This window comes from Palaemon carinicauda, chromosome 12 (genome assembly GCF_036898095.1).
Source record: "Palaemon carinicauda isolate YSFRI2023 chromosome 12, ASM3689809v2, whole genome shotgun sequence".
NCBI lineage: Eukaryota > Metazoa > Arthropoda > Malacostraca > Decapoda > Palaemonidae > Palaemon > Palaemon carinicauda.
The window spans coordinates 11,577,803-11,594,698 of NC_090736.1; the positions used below are offsets into that span (position 1 = coordinate 11,577,803).

General features: G+C 45.9%; 1 protein-coding gene across 5 annotated transcripts in view; it reads left to right on the forward strand.

The window, feature by feature from the left end:
• LOC137651222 (uncharacterized) overlaps positions 1 to 16,896 on the forward strand; it is a 171,221-nt gene continuing 154,325 nt past the window's right edge. Inside the window, exons 1-3 of one of the 5 annotated variants that reach the window (XM_068384418.1) lie at positions 1 to 92; positions 12,539 to 12,594; positions 13,340 to 13,436. In XM_068384418.1, coding sequence (XP_068240519.1) covers positions 12,550 to 12,594; positions 13,340 to 13,436 — 142 coding nt within the window. In that variant the 5' untranslated portion in view covers positions 1 to 92; positions 12,539 to 12,549. Of the gene's footprint in view, positions 323 to 699; positions 724 to 12,538; positions 12,595 to 13,339; positions 13,437 to 16,896 lie in introns of those variants that run through there. The other 4 variants (XM_068384419.1, XM_068384417.1, XM_068384416.1 and 1 more) reach the window with 4 other exon arrangements.

Here is a 16,896-nt window from a genome sequence, read left to right on the forward strand (position 1 = left end):
CCTGGGTTTTGTGTAAACAGTAAACAGTTTTGACTCTTGAGTTAACTTGACAGTTGAGAGTTGACACTGACAGTGAGCGATTGAGTGTTCGTGTAGGTTCAAATTTCGATGATAACTCTCCTCTAGTGACAGTCACTAGACTTGCTACCCAGTTATCTACCTGTGTCTCGCCTGTCAACTGATTAATAAAGCATCTTGATGTTCTTGGTCATTATTTCTCAGTTTAGGCCTAACTGCAAATAGCGGTGCTATGCTACGTTTCAAAATCGCTTATTGCACATAAAATAGTTTCACTACAAACTTTTGTTTCGATACATTGAAGGTAATTGGAATACAGTATTAGGGTAAATAACTTAAGTGTAATTTTCGTGAATGTGTGAAATTGTACTGTTGTGATGCAGTGTTGATTTCATTTGAAAATAGGTACAGTATTGGATGCACGAGAGTTGGAAACGTCCTTGCAACTTTTAATTTGGTTTCCGTAGGTTACCAACATTAGAAAAAAAAATCAAAATCATAACAGTCGGCGAATACACCCCAGTTACTTTCTTTAAAGATTACTGCCTAATTTTACCAAAAAGACAATATTTGTGAGACTAGAGCATGGTCGAATAGAACTCTCTGAACTTTAATTAACTAAGATTTATACTCTGCAACATAATACACGCTGTCCTAAGAGCGGTGTATTCCCAACACCCCGCAGGTCTGAACCAGTTATGTTAGGTTAGGTCCTATCTTTGATTTTTTATTTATCTGAGTTTGTTGTCCTTGTGAAATATGGAAATACAAATCATCATCATCCTTTACCTGTGAGAATAGACAACAGCGAAGCTGTAACACAGAAGTTAAAATTAGGTAAATTTACAGTATCATCCATTATGGGGAAACTGGAATAAAAATATATTTGTTGCATCAGAAATAGTGTAGTTCCAACGAATTTAACGTTTATTTTGACCGCAAACCATCCGATTTAGAGATTTACTATGTAATTGGAATTAAAACAACAAGTTCTAGAATGCAGAAAGACCCTAGTTCATCCCAACAATTATGGGGGACGCCAGGTGGGAACTGGGGTTTTGGGTGGGGGGTGGCGTCAAATGATATTTGCAATAATTGAATACTTATCCTTCCACCACCCCTCCCCCTATACCCCTACCTAGCCCTACCGGGGGGGGGGGGGGGGGGGCTTGGCCCCCCCTGCGACCCCCCCCCTTAAGGCCACAGTGATTTTCAGGGCACTACTGAACCTAATAAACCCACCTAACCTAGCCTAGGGGCCTTGTACCCCTACCTAGGGGCCCTGTACCCCTACCTAGGCCTACTGGGGGGGGGGAGGGGGCTCCGCCCCCCCTGCGACCCCCCCTTAAGGCCACAGTGAATTTCGGGACACTACCGAACCTAATACAACCACTTAACCTAGGGCCCTATACCCCTACCTAGGCCTAGCCCCTGCGAGGGGCCCCCCCCTTACAACCACTACCTAACACATCCATCAAACCAAATCCAAAGTGATGGTACTGCTGTATACATCGTTATACTATCACCATTATAATATACTCTATAAATTAATGAAGATTACCTTAAACTGTTGGTTCATAAAGATGTGCTGCTGCTTTGAGGAAAACGTGAAGCCGTTGGGAAGGTTCCTTGACATGCAGGCCAATTTTTATTTTGTAAAATTAAATTGTGTCTCTGGCACAAATCCACTAGGTTTTCAATATTCCCCAAATAACTTACAACAAATTCAATGTAAGTTAGGTAACAGTCAGGACAAGAAGATGGAATTTCAACTTCTTGTGCAACATGAGATGACGTGCTTGCTATTGCCTCCATTTCTAAGAACGAAATGAAATGTATGGGAAAGATGATGTATTGTCGCGCTGTTGTATTGTCGCCCTGTGATTGGCCAAACATGTATGACGTCATAGTGGATAGGCGCTGTGATTGGCCAAACGTGTAAGACTTTATAGTGGACTAGTTTGTCTGCGGATTATAGTGGTTACAGGGCTAATTTAAGCAAATACAAGACAGTCAACAATAACAACAGACTTAGAAAAAATCTGGGAGGAAGACATGAGTAGCGTGAGTTTGATCGTCGATATATAAAGAACTAGGCATTTGCGACAGATAATATTTTACAGAAATACTACAAAAGACTTGCTTTACTCGGGAAATATATTATTATAGATTTCCAATAATGGATGAAACTAATACAGTATACCTAAAATTATTACGAGTTGTAAATAATCGACAGGTGATTACCTGCCATCTCACTGACAACCCACTTAGATTTCAGCGGTCAGTGAGTGCTTCCCCTCGGGTGAATGTAGTTTGTTTGGACAGGTATTAACTTAATTATGACTTGGCAAATGAATTTTCGTAGAATTGCATATCAGCGGTCAGTTCCTCAAGCGAGCATGAAATATGGACGCCAACTAAACTTCCCTCCCCCCCACCAACCTAACCTACAAGCCGTGTCTTTACCTACTTACCTAATGAGGGCCGTTAACCCCCTTCCACTGCCGTATTCTTAGTCAGCTGTCATCATACATACTGATGGCCCCTATTATACATACACCCTGAATTTTCTTTTAGGGGGAAATTGTATGGAAACGATATGAACGGCCTTACGATTTATTGATCAGTAATACTATTTAGTGTTACCTTGCCAGAAGTGAAGCTGGTTGGGAAACAGACACAGGGTTAAGACAGTCTTAGTGTAAGCTAATGGGTGGTCGTAGTCCTAGTGAGCCGTAGCCCCCGCAATAGGGAAGTACAGTATGTAATGCCACGGCTCCTAGGTTAGGTTATTGTTATTATTATTATTTGCTAAGCTGCAACCCTAGTTGGACAAGCAGGATGCTATAAGCCCAGGGGCTCCAGCAGGGAAAATATCTCATTGAGAAAAGAAAACAAGGAAAAATAAGATATTTTAAGAACAATAACATTAAATATCTCCTAAATAAACTAAGAAAAAAAAACGGAGCCTTTATATATCAGCGCCCAGTTCTTCACACGTTCATTAAAAATGGACATCAACTAACCTAAACTTTTCCCCTAACCTAACCTAACCTACAAGCCGTGTCCTTACCTACTTACCTAATGAGGGGGGGCTAACACCCTTCTGCAACCCCCCTTACACTGCCTTATTCTAAGTTAGACATAATATTACATACAGGTGGCTGCTATCTTACATACACCCCAAAAACACTAACAAAATAAGAAGAAGCTAAATAAGATAGAATAGTGTGTGTGAGTGTACCCTCAAGGAAAAAAACTCTACACCTAGACAGTGGAAGACCATGATACAGAGGCTATGGCACTACCCAAGACTAGGGAACAATAGTTTGATTTTGGAGTGTCCTCCTAGAAGAGCTGCTTATCATAGCTAAAGTCTCTCTTCTACCCTACAAAGAGGAAAGTGGCCACTGAACAATTACAATGCAATAATCTACTGGCTGCCAATGCAAAAGTCTGTTTCTAGCACAAGGCTAGACAAACTATCAGGCAATCAGTGTAATAAGCCCTTGAGTGAAGAAGAATTTTTTGGTAATCTCAGTGTCAGGTGTTTGAGGACAGAGAAGAATATGTAAAGAATAGGCCAGACTATTCAGTGTGTATGTGTAGGCAAAGGGAAAATTATCCGTAACGAGAAAGAAGGATCTAATGTAGTACTTTGTGGCCAGTCAAAGGATCCCATAACTCTCTATTGGTAGTTTATCAGTGGTTGGCTTGTGCCCTGGCAAACCTATTACTGTACCTATGAGAAGTTCTTGTGTTTTTATCCCTTTTAAACTGTATTTTTTCAGTCATGACTTGAAATTTTATACCTAATCTGTCCCAACTAACTACAAAGGCTCTGTTTGCTTCGTTCAGAATGCCAGCCGATAAACGGAAATGTCGAGTGTCGCCCAAGACCTGGTGCACTTTCATGAGTGCTCCTGAAGTACATCCTCATCGGTTATGTCCTCAATGCTGAGGGCATTCTTGCTCACAAGTTCACCTTGTAATCTAAAAGGGATCTTCGCCTTGGAGGTCATCCTAAAAATCGATGAAGGCCCGAACGGCTTTTTCCACCAGCGCTACTGTTCAGTCTGACTTTTCTCCATTGGGTTCCTCTGGAGACCAATCGAGCAAAAGTGGTGGCCCCTTAACTTTCAGACAAGCCCTGAGGTAAGGGGTCCATCTATTTCCCCTAGCAAAAAGGCAGGACCTCCTCAATGGGGGTGGGGGTGGCAGTCCTTTTTAGAGGTGTGACTCTCTTCGACTGCTGTGGCCCTCCTTAGGCATCCAAGGTTCCCCTTCGGAGTAGAAGCTACAACAAACCCTCGCTTTTCAGATGCTTTCCAGAGGTCCTTGCTGGTATCTGCCCAGGAGTTCCCAGTCATAACCCATTACCTGCAGAGGATAATCTTGGTGCCGTCTCCAGAGCTTTTTGGCCGTCCTTCCAAGGATATATCTTCTCAGCGAGCGGTTATCCTCGCCCATCCAGGAGTTCTCCTGGTGAGCATCCCGCTTCGTAGCATGCTCGCTAGATTGCTGCGCAACCTCGGCGTAATCTATCCTTTTCGAAAGAGGATTCTAGACGTGCCCATCAGAGGTCTACTTCTTCCTCAAAGAAGGACACGCCACCCAAATGACCTTTTCCTAAGACCTCAGCTACCAGACCTTCATCATCGTGCTCCTCCTGACAGTGATCTTTATCACTAAGCTCTTCCCCACATTGTCTGTCTTGTCATAGGCCTTTTTGGCCTTGCAGTTCCAGACGCACTTCGGCGAGCTTCTTCAGTGGACCAGGCTCCTACTTCTTGTGCTTTGCCCGCTCGTTCCAATGCTTCACCTGATTCTGCTACTCGTAGACACAGAGCTTCACCATCGTGAAAGACTTCTAGGCGATCTACCCCAGGGAGCCCTACCTCTTTTTGCCACATGTGTCCACATCAATGCGTGTCATCTGGATGCTCTTCATCTCTTCACCAGGTCTCTGATTTTTGGATTTCATTTTGTAGATCTTTCCATGTTGAACATTTTACTGCAAGCTCCTTTCCCGTATGTATCGCGTGTCTTCCAAACACGCTTCGCCTCGCCTTTTTTCGGCAAAGCAGACCTCTGATTAAAATCATTAAAATTTTTGTTAAGATTATTAGAATTATTATAACCTGTATCAAAATTGTTAATTACGATATCCCTCAGCATCTAAGCAGTCCTTTTTTTTTACCCTTTTTCCATAGAAGACAACGTTCGTTTGCCTCACTATTGTTGGCGACATTCTCTATCTGATTGCTACAAGAGTTTGCCCGCAGATTAAGGTTCTCACAACCCTTCTGTTCGTGCCAAGCATGCGGATCGATATTGCCAGCGAGTTTCGACAACATCTTAAAAGCACTCTCTATCGGATCTTCTCAAGCGCTCTTCTCCATAGGAGGTAGGTTGGTGGAAAAGAGCCCCCTCTAACCCAGCTTCTAATGGATCATCAAGATCACGTTTTGGTCAAGCCGAGCATTTGCCAGCAAGATTTTCCAGATACCTGTCGGTGGACCAGCCTAGACAGTGGGAGGGACCGAACACCAACACGCAAGCATCAGGTAAGCCCTCTCCACAGGAACCTTCCCCTACAGAGGAGGAATTACACCAGCTTCTCTCCCAATCAGGAGGGAGGATCCTGCTTCTCCCCTCTCGTTGCCCAGCATAGTCCCCATCAGGCAAGCTCCAGGAAACATAGCAGGGTCAGGAGTCCTGTCACAGCCCCCAGGGGTGACACGCATATCCACTACCACAGAGGGTCACTCTCTCCAAGGGAAATCTCATTCGTGGATAACTACAGTCTATCCCGAATTAAATTTGTTTCGGCACTACAGTATATACAAACCTTACGCTCTTTATGAAGGAGTGTTACGCTGAAATCAGCCATTAAAGCTTTTGTGAAGTGTAACTACCCTCTGCTAATTACTGATGGTAGACCAGCCACCCCACTCACACCAGCACTAATAAACAACCGTCACTTTATTTTGGCCTGGAGTACAGACATCTTACTCCTTCGATAAAACCAAATGAAAAATATTTCAAATACAATTGGCCTAAAATGCTAAAAGTTTCCTTTCTAATCTTTTTCTTTTTACAGGTGAGACTGCCCTTGGGGATCTCAATCATGCAGGTTTATCTCGGCAATAAAGGGCATCGTTGTGACACTTTCATGTCGGCAGAGGAGACAGATCCTTACTGTCTCTGCACTGCATGTAGTGGTTTCTTCTGCACGCAGGAGTCTCCATGCCAGTGTGTCGGGATTGGTCACCCTCTTGGTGGATGAGGTTTAACAGGCGACGTAAGAGGAAGGTTAAGAGGGATTCTTTCCCTTTTTGGAGGGAAGAAACGTCATCATCGAACTCTGTTGGCTCGATTTCGCCATATTGACTCCTCTCAGTCGGCTTTCCTAGGAGGTCAGTTGAGCATGAGTGGTGGCCATGTGATTCTGGGACAACCCTACATGTCAGGAGTCTCCGTTGCTCCGGCCACCGCCATAGCGGAGTCACTTTCTGATGATGCTGTTAGTCTGCTGTGTCCTTCCTTGGAGCTCACAGGTTCCCCGTTCAACGAAAGGTTACAGGAGATCTTGCGGTTGGGTTTGCAACGGGAGCAGACATCTTCCCCAGAGGTTGATTCCCATCTTCCCCCTCGAGATTCTGTAGGTCAAGGACTGAAAGAGTCTCGCCCACTTGACCGTCTTGACCTCAGCACCTGCTTTCCCTAATGTTAGTTCTACTTTGGTAGGTGGGTTTGCACAATTGTTGACAAGTACTCCTCGGAGTGACTTGTCGGGGGATCCCTCCAGGGTGAATTCTGAGACTAGCTTCGGCTATATTTCAAGGGGAGTTCATAACGTTTATCTTCTAGCTGGGTTTTCTCAGACAAAAGGGAAACAGAGTGAGTTCCTGGAGGTTTGCTTCCAGGTGTTGGACAACCTTCCCTTCCAATGGAAAGTTATCCTCCACCAGGTGTTGGGCAGCCTTCCTTTCCCAGGGAGAGCTTCTCTTCACCAGCCTTAGAACCGCAGTCTTTTCGTCCGCGAGAAGATTTGTCAACTGGCAAAAGGGGTTGATCGTCCTTCCCGCCCGCTGGAGAGACAGCCTTCTCCTGAGTGGTCTCCCCCCCGGGATTCCATCAAAGGGCAATGGATTTGTCCATGCCCCTCCAGTTCATCAGAGCACACCTTTTCCGAACTTGATGACGATGGTGGGAGGTGATTGTTTGCAATTCTTCCCCTTCACTGTGCACTACACATAGGTAGATAGGTGAGGACATGTAGATTACAGCTTACCTGTGCAAGCTGGGAAGGGTGCACATACAAGCGCACCTTATCAGCTCGCCTAGCCAGCAATTGCCTTGCATTCAGTCTACCTTGCGAGAGGAACAGCAGGATCCTTTACAGGAAAGGGTATCATTACCTTCACAGGTCGGACATGTGGACGGCTCACACTTCCTCAGGGAAGTTGAGCACAAGGAAGGGCACAAGCCGACATCCTCTCGTGCTCCCAAATTTCTTGGCACTTCATGTAAGCCATGGAAAGAGGGTCGTGGGGCTCAATCGGGAACAGTTCCATTCTAGAAAGATGCTCCTTGGTTCCTGAACCTTGTCCAGACAGTGAAGCAGCTGGTCTCCAGATGGAGTGATCATCTTCCTACAGTTCCACCGCCGGACGTTCCTAGTATTCCTTTAGAGGTTTCTTTTTTCTCTAAGGAGAGTGAGGGCTCTTCTGATCCTAGACGCAATAGTTCGGCTAGGCAGCTTCCTCATGCCATCCCCAAGCCTCTCTCCTCAGGTATCCGGAAGATATCGTAGATATTTGAATACCAAGGCACCCACCAGGCAGGACCCTGTCTGGGAGAGGCTGGGTGGGATTTCCATCGTATCACAGAGGAGGCAAAGGAATCAGAGGGCAAGCACTCCTCTGCTGGGGGGGGGGACATTGTTCATCCACGGACGATCAAAGGATCGTGATTTTTAGAGAGATCTTATTCACAGACAACTATTGTATAGGCTCTCGCCTATAGAGTTGGACCGGCCTGAACCTTCTGACACAGTGGCAGAAGTTCCTTCTCCTCCACCTTCTGAAGGTGCAGGCCTAAGGAGACTGAGAGGAAGGAAATTTCTTCTTTTCTCGACGATTTTAACATCCATCCGAGATACCTTCCAACATCCGTGAGATAGGGTAGACAACTATGCATCCCCCCCCCCCCCCTTCTGCCTAGTAAAGAGGCTTCTGAATAAGGTCAGGGTATTGCATGATCTCTCAATGACCTTTGTAGCTCTGCTCTGGCAACATGCAGAATTTTTTCCAGACCTTCTATATCTGCTCACAGAGGCACTGAGAGAGCTTCCTCCACTGCTCGATCTGCTCAGACAATCACAGGTAGAGATATACCATCAAGTGATTCCATCGCTTCGTCTTCACTCTTCGTGGTTATCCAGCAACTACTTGCAAAGAAAGGCTTTTTTAGATCAGTTGCAAAGAGAATGGCAGGATACCTCCTGGAGTTGTCTCCCGGTATACCAGGCAAAGTGGACCATGTTTTGTGGTTGGTGTCGTGGATGGGATATATCTATATATCTGCTCTCAGTTCCACTATACCAACAATAGCAGAGTTCTTATTGTGCCTTTTGGAGGAAAAACTTTGTTCAGTGTTGACGGTGAAAGGGTATCACTTAGCCTCTTTTTCAAGCTGAACAGAGTTAACATATCCTCCTCAAAGAAGTTTTCTCATACAGAATTTTGAGCGCACATCCCCTAAGTCGAAAGTCTGACCACCCTCTGGGAATATAGTGGAAGTTTTATGCTCACTGAGAGAGGCTCCATACAAACTTCTTTGTTAAGTATCAGGTTGAAACTTGACCCTGAAGATGCTATTTCATCTAGCTCTGCCCTCTGCAAACTACATGGTCTGTCCTACAACATTGCCCATTCAAGGGGATGGGCACAATTGACACTCGGTTTTGGCCCTGATTTTGTAGCCAAGACTCAAAAATGCGGCTTTAACGTATCATAGATTCGGGCCTTTCCAGATTGAGAATCTATGTTCCGTAGCAGACAGAAGAACATCGTAGTGGACATACTGAGCAGGAGGGTCCTAGTACTGGTCTCAGAATGGTCCTTCAATCCTCAGATAGTGACTGAGATCATGACTTTGGGGGGTTCACTAATGATTGACCTATTTGCGACCTCACTGAACCACAAGCTCCCAGTCTACTGCTCATCGGTGTCTTACTTGGAAGCAGTATTCGAGGATGCGTTCCAAGACCTATGGGATTGCCTTGAATCACGTTTAAATCGCTCATAACCTCAACATGACTCCAGTGGCCACAAAAGGACCCTGAGTAGAATAGTACCCTTACCTTCTACTTCTATTGATAGAGACTCCAAGGGAACCGCTTCCTCTTCCCGACATGTGCCAACCACACGCCCAAATCTCCTGCAGTACAGTGGAATCGCTTCAGCTTCACCCGTGAAGGTTGTCGAGCATCTTCTCTGAGAGAAAGGCTTCTTGTTCTTAGTTGCCTGAGCAATGTCTGGATGCTTCTATGTGTCTTCAACCTCCATGTAACAAGCAAAGTGGGACATCATGTGTCAGTGTTGTAGAAAGAGTGTTTCTCCTCTCAGATTTTTACTTTAAATCTGGAAGGAAAGTTCAACTCAGTATCAGTGGTGAAAGGAAATCTCAAAGCCTTGAGCCATGTCTTTAGGCTGAAAGGAATTAATTTTTCCTCTTCAGTAGAGCTTTCCATGCTCTTAAGGAGTTTTGAACTGAACTGCCCTCCATTAGAGGTGAGACCACCACCTTGGAACATTGTCAGAGTATCACGTTCTTTAAAGGCCCTTACGAACCGTTAAGGCTTGCCTCGGATAGGAACCTCGCCCTTCAAACGGTCTTTGTGCTTGTCCTAGCCTCTGGTAAGTGGGTTAGCAAGCTGCATGGTCTCTCCTGCAACGTCTCTCACAACCAGGGATGGAGACAGGTCTCGTTCTCCTTCTTCCCTTGAAGAGGTAACCGATGATCCTGATCAGTGTCTTTTATGTCCTGTGAGGGCACTGAGACACCGTCTCAAATGTACACATGTAACCCGACCACACCTGCAACACCTCTTTGTCAGTGCTGGAAGAGGGAAAAGTGTGACAATAAATACAATCTCTTCCTGGTTAAGGGAGGTCATTGACTTTACCCTTCCACAACTCTCAACTTCCTCCCCAGGGAGAGCTTGAGCTAGAGTGCACAATGTTAGGGTGATAGTACAACACTGGCATTTAAGAAGAATCTCTGTGTGGAGCAGGTACTACAGGTAGGTGTGTGGAAACGTCAGATGGCGTTTACTGGCCATTACCTGTAGAAATTACCCCATGGTTCGCTAGACTTTTTCTTTAAGGGGCTGTAGTAGCTTCATAGCAGGTGGTATAGCTACCTCGGCTCCTCTCACAGGACCATTAGCATCAGATTGAAGACAGAGGTTAAGTGTTAGTAAGAAATGAAAAGGAGGAATGACTGGCCTTTTCTTTCCCCTTCAATCTTATCCTCTCATGGGCACAAGTTCATAAACCCTGTCAGCAGGAATCTATTCAACTGCTGGTAAGCCCCAGTCAAGCTTACATCTGTTCTGTAACATAATGTAGAAACTTCATTCCCCACACTCCTTACAAGGGGGAGTATGTAGTAACTAGGCAAACCCATTACTGATAATATGCCATATAGTGTGAACCAATTGGGGTACATATGCTGCTTGGTTGGAATCAGGCAAATTCATTACAATAGCATACATATGTCTGAGTGTTACAACACAGTGTCTTTCTGCTCAGTGTCCTTTATTGTACGGGCCATGGACCAGCTGTTATAGTCACACCACTGGTGCACAAGTTGTAAGGAACCTGAACTCTCCCTACATACAAGGTCAGAGTTTAGAAATCCGAGGACTAGTTTTCCAACCAGTTATGACAGAAATTTCACCCCACTTAAGAATGAGTCTCCTATGTAAGGAATGAAGGTTTGTATTTGTGCCAGAGCAGATGATGAATTTGGAGATCATTATTTTTCCTAACCATACAAACCTGAATCCCTTACTCATACTTTTTCTGCCATCACCTATCCCCCTAGAAAGTACTACTCTCAACTGAGTGACTACTCGATGAGCAAGTAGAGAGGTGAAGCTTCCCCGCTTGTGGCTAGGTAACTACCGGCCACCTTATCATAAAAGTTTTAACTCATATTCTCCAGCTCTGCTGTTATCTCTCCTATGTAAAGGATTTGTGTTTATATAGTTATGAAAAATCCAATGGCATAGCGACAGCAATGGTCATATGCAAATGGCATAGCGACAACAACGGGTCATATGTAAGTGGCATCGCGACAGCAATGGGTCATATGTCAGTGGCATCGCGACAGGAATGGGTCTGAGGCAAGTGGCATAGCGACAGCAATGGGTCATATGTCAGTGGCATCGCGACAGGAACGGGTCTGAGGCAAGTGGCATAGCGACAGCAATGGGTCATATGTCAGTGGCATCGCGACAGGAACGGGTCTGAGGCAAGTGGCATAGCGACAGCAATGGGTCATATGTCAGTGGCATCGCGACAGGAACGGGTCTGAGGCAAGTGGCATAGCGACAGCAATGGGTCATATGTCAGTGGCATCGCGACAGGAACGGGTCTGAGGCAAGTGGCATAGCGACAGCAATGGGTCATATGTCAGTGGCATCGCGACAGGAACGGGTCTGAGGCAAGTGGCATAGCGACAGCAATGGGTCATATGTCAGTGGCATCGCGACAGGAACGGGTCTGAGGCAAGTGGCATAGCGACAGCAACGGGTCATATGCAAGTGGCATAGCGACAGCAATGGGTCATATGCAAGTGGCATAGCGACAGCAACGGGTCATGGCAACAGTTCAATAGGGCAGTCAGTCAACAAAGCCAGTTTTTGTTTTGCAGACTATTAATATCTGTTATGTTTGTATTCATTTTGAATAATTGCAAGCCAAGCTGCAACTTTTGAAGAAGTGGTATGCTACTAGCCCTAGATCATTGTTAAGGAAAGCAGTCTTGTTAAATAAAAAATCATAAAGAGTAAACTTTGAAAGAGAAACGATGATGAAAGTACCATTAAGGTAAATATAGTAAAATTCATAGACGGCTCAACAAAAGAGCATTTGCATGAGGTTTGAACCGTTGAGGTTCCAATGATTTAACTACTGTACGTTACTTTACAATACTTGGTTAGATTAAAAAGTTTATTCCGCTTCTATAATGCTGATTGCTATTGAAATTCATGTAAGAGAAGGTCAAACTATTAAGAGGTGAATGCAAGGCCAATTAGAATTGTGGAAATTTTTGTAAACCAGGTAAATTTAACGTCGGTACCCCAAGTTTAAGATTGAAGATGAGAACAATATTCAAAACTATAGTAGAGTATAATCCTAGTAGGCTATATACATTTTTTTGCAGTTAAATGAGACCTACTAATTACCTGTTTATGTTAAGTGATCTTCAATTTTATTTTCAGATCAAACCAATATGGCCTCAAGCCACCATTCTCGCCGCTCATTATTGCTCACTATGGTAAGTACTGTGAACAATAATTTTATTTTTTTTTTACCTGTTGCTATACTGTATATGGAATCCTTTACATTCCTGGGGAAGGACTATTATTGTTTATTTCTACCAGTTATAGATAAATATACTAAGAGTGTAATAACAATCTTATCACATCGATGCAATATCAGTTGTCAAGGGCCTTGAATTAAAGGTAATGATGAAAAGCTGAAGATAGGATTGTCAGTATTCAGGACAAGCACTTTATCTGGTTTCATTAGACTCCCTTTTTGTGGACTTTATTTATCCTTTTTATATTTTAGGGAATTTATTACTGTACAGATATTTTATGTTCAGTTTGGCAGGGGCTAATTTTACTGGTAAAACTCTCCATGTAAAAAGTGTGGTTCTTGGTTTGTCTCGGAAGCTTGCTAAATTTAAACAGCACTTAGCTCATGCAATAGTGATGTAGGTCTTCGTGATAGCCATTTATGTCCTTGGCGACGAACAAAAGTACTCGTACATGATATCGTACACGGCTACCATGATAGCTTGCTCGTAACTCTGTCTCCATTGACTTACAATGATAGTAATAAATGTGGGCTCTTTGTTAACTTGGTAATTGGCCTGCACTTACTGGAAGCTTTCTCCTATTCAACCATTTGATATATAATACTGTACAGTATGTTGTTTGCATTATATGACTCTTTGTGCTTTTACATTTGTTTCTTGTATGTTAAGAGTTCTGCAGTGATAACCTTTTATGTTCCAGAGTGAGGCTGAAGAAGTGATGGAAAAGTGTCGTTACAGAGACTATTGGATAGTAGACTACAATAATGATAACAGCATAGAGCTTCAAGGAGCTTTAGGTTTGTCATGTTCTGAATATGTTTTTTTCAATATTAATCTTACCCGATGATCATGTAGCTGTCAACTCCGTTGCCCGACAGAAATCTACGGTCGGGATACGCCAGCGATCGCTATACAGGTGGGGGTGTACACAACAGCGCCATCTGTGAGTAGGTACTCAAGTACTTCTTGTCAACAAGAACTCAATTTTTCCTCTGTCGTGCCACCGGCAAGACCTACTTGGATACGCTGTTGATTCTGGAGTTATTGTTCACGCTTTGGTGATGTATTCATTCTAGAATTTAGCCTTCGCTATTCAGGAAGCTTTATCATTAGCTTAGCTAGCTTTTGTAATTAATTTGGATTATTTGTTAACGAACTTTGCTAGATTTTGGAATTCCCCCTTGACTACTTCTTCAATTCAAGATGTCTGACCAGTCTCAAGTCCCTAAGTACAGGCAGTGTAGCGTTAGGACTTGTGCTAGGCGTCTTCCGAAGGCCTCTATAGATCCTCACACCGTTTGTTCCAATTGTAGGGGTAGATCCTGTCAATTGGAAGATCGATGTGGGGAATGCGCTGGGCTTTCGGAATTCGATTTTAACGAATTCCTAAAAAATGCACGTAGGTTAGAGAAGGAGAGAATCAGGAGGAGTTCTTCTCGCTCTGTGGATTTTTCCTCTCCCCATGCCCCTCAACCTTTTCCTTCCCCTGTAGTGGTGACTCCCGAACCTGCTACTAGTGCTCAGCCATCCATGGCGGATATGTTGCGTGCCATTCAGGCTCTCGGTGACAAAGTGGAGTCTTTGGCTCAAGACCGTAATCAGCTTTTGGCAGATGTCAAAGAGCTGAAAGCGAAAAGTGCAGTGGGAAGTGTTATCAGTGCTAGTGATGTGAAAAGTGTCAGTGTCAGTGTTGCGCATGAGGGTACATCTGTGCGTGCCAGTCGTTCTCCCAGTCCGGGACCTCTTGCAAGCTCCCAAGCCCAGGGGAGAAGCAATGTCGAAGGACCAAAGGGTTCGGCAGGCCTTGATCGGCGCACTGATGTATCCTCAGTGGTTGCGGACGTATCTGTCAAGGATCGTCCCATCCACAAACAGACGAATGAGCCCTTACATTCCTCGTCTGTGGAAGAAGTTTCCATGAGGAAACGATGGACCAAGGTCTCACGACCGCTCAAACGTAAGGTCCCTTCCGAGCGAGTCCAACGGCCCAGGTGTAGCCACTGGGTCAGTTCGGACTCGCTGCAGTCTTCCGATGACTGCACACCTCCCAAGAGAGGTAGAGTGGTTCCACAACAGGCTACTGCTCCGTCTGTTGCTGTTCCAACCACGGTAGACCCTAAGTGGTCCATGCTGCAGACTATGCAGTCTCAGCTTGCTGCATTCATGCAGGAGTATCATGCTGAGAGGGTTGACTCTGAGCCTGTTAACCTACAACCCTCCGAGGTTGTGCGCTCAGCAGATACTGCGGCTGCCTGCTCCCACACTCCACCTGTGAGAGCTCCACCACCGATGCGCAGTCCACTCTGCCAGACGCATGTTCGTGCCGCATCATCCGTTGACATGCGTGAGCTACCGCATCAGCAGTGGGAAGGTGCTGTAGAGCTGCCGGGTTCTGCCTCTTTGCGGCATGCTCCGCAACCCATGCGGCATGCTCCGCAACCCATGCGGCATGTTCCGCATGCCATGCAGCATGCTCCGCATACCATGCAGCATGCTCCGCATACCATACAGCATGCTCCGCAACCCACCGCAACCTCTCCCACGCACCAACTCTCTGCGTTTGTTGTTGCCAGCTCGCAGACTGACCAGCAGCGGCATGATGTTGGATCCGCAGCAGCTACGCATGCACCCGTACTGCCGGATTCAGCCGTTCAGCTTTCTGCTCTGCCTTTGCCACTTCCTACTCAGCTTTCGGACGATGGAGCATCAGATGACGAAGCTGCACATTTGGATGAACCGCACTCCGACTTTGAAGGGCCCAAGTCTACGCCTCCCTCCTTAGACTTTCGTAAAGTCCTTGCCTTGTTCAGGGACTTGTATCCTGAGCAATTTGTGTCTGCAACCCCTCGCTCTCCTCCCTCCGAGTTTGCTCTGGGCATGCAGTCTGCTGCTCCTGCCTTCACCAAGCTTGTTCTCGCACGATCTTCTAAGAGAGCTTTGAGGGTTATGGGAGAGTGGTTGCATTCCAAGAAGCAACTGGGAAAGACTGCCTTCATCTTTCCGCCTTCCAAGCTTGCTTCTAAGTCGAGCGTCTGGTATGCCACGGGAGAGGAACCCGGCTTGGGAGTTCCTGCCTCTGCCCAGGGCGACTTCTCAAGTCTGGTTGACTCTCCCCGCAGGTTGGCTATGAGACGATCGAAGATCTGCTGGTCCTTTTCCGACATGGATCATCTGTTGAAGGGAGTCTTTCGTGCCTTCGAGATCTTCAACTTCCTCGATTGGTGTTTGGGAGCCTTAAGCAGGAAGACTTCCCCTTCGGATAAGGACTCTGCCATGCTGATCATGTCCTGCATGGACAAAGCCATTCGCGATGGGTCTGGTGAACTTGCGGCTTCTTACGTTTCGGGTGTGCTTAAGAAGAGAGAACATCTTTGCTCCTTCTTATCGGCTGGTATCACTCCTTGCCAGAAGTCAGAGTTGTTGTTTGCTCCTCTCTCCAAGTTTTTGTTTCCGGAGGAGCTAGTCAAAGGGATGGCTGCCTCCCTTATCCAGAAGGATACCCATGATCTTATGGCATCTTCTGCACGTAAGGCTAAAACCTTACCTTCCGTGCCTAGACCCTTCCGCCCTGCAGCAGTAGACACACCTGCTACTAGGTTCATCCCGCCCTTTCGTGGCAGAACCTCCAGCAGAGGAGGTACTCGTGCCGACAGTCACCGTGGCAAATCCAAGAAGGGTTCCAAGTCCGCAAAAGGCAAGTTCTGACTTCCTTCCTCTCCAGACAGCTGTGGGAGCCAGGCTCAAGACCTTCTGGCAAGCTTGGGAGAGCAGAGGTGCAGACGCTCAGTCTGTGAAGTGGTTAAGGGAGGGATACAGAATTCCGTTCTGCCGCAATCCCCCTCTTGCTACATCTCCCATCAACCTCTCTCCCAACTACAAGGAGAAGGACAAGAGGCTAGCGTTGCATCAAGAGGTGTCGCTCTTGCTACAAAAGGAAGCGGTGGTCATAGTCCGGGATCATCAATCCCCGGGCTTCTACAACCGTCTCTTCCTGGTAGCGAAGAAGACAGGAGGTTGGAGACCGGTGCTGGACGTCAGTGCGCTCAACGCTTTTGTCACCAAGCAGACGTTCACGATGGAGACGACGAAGTCGGTCCTAGCAGCGGTCAGGAAGGAGGACTGGATGGTCTCGTTAGACCTGAAAGACGCGTACTTTCACGTCCCCATCCATCCAGACTCCCAACCTTTCCTAAGGTTCGTCTTTGGAAAGGTTGTGTACCAGTTCCAATCCCTGTGCTTTGGCCTAAGCACGGCACC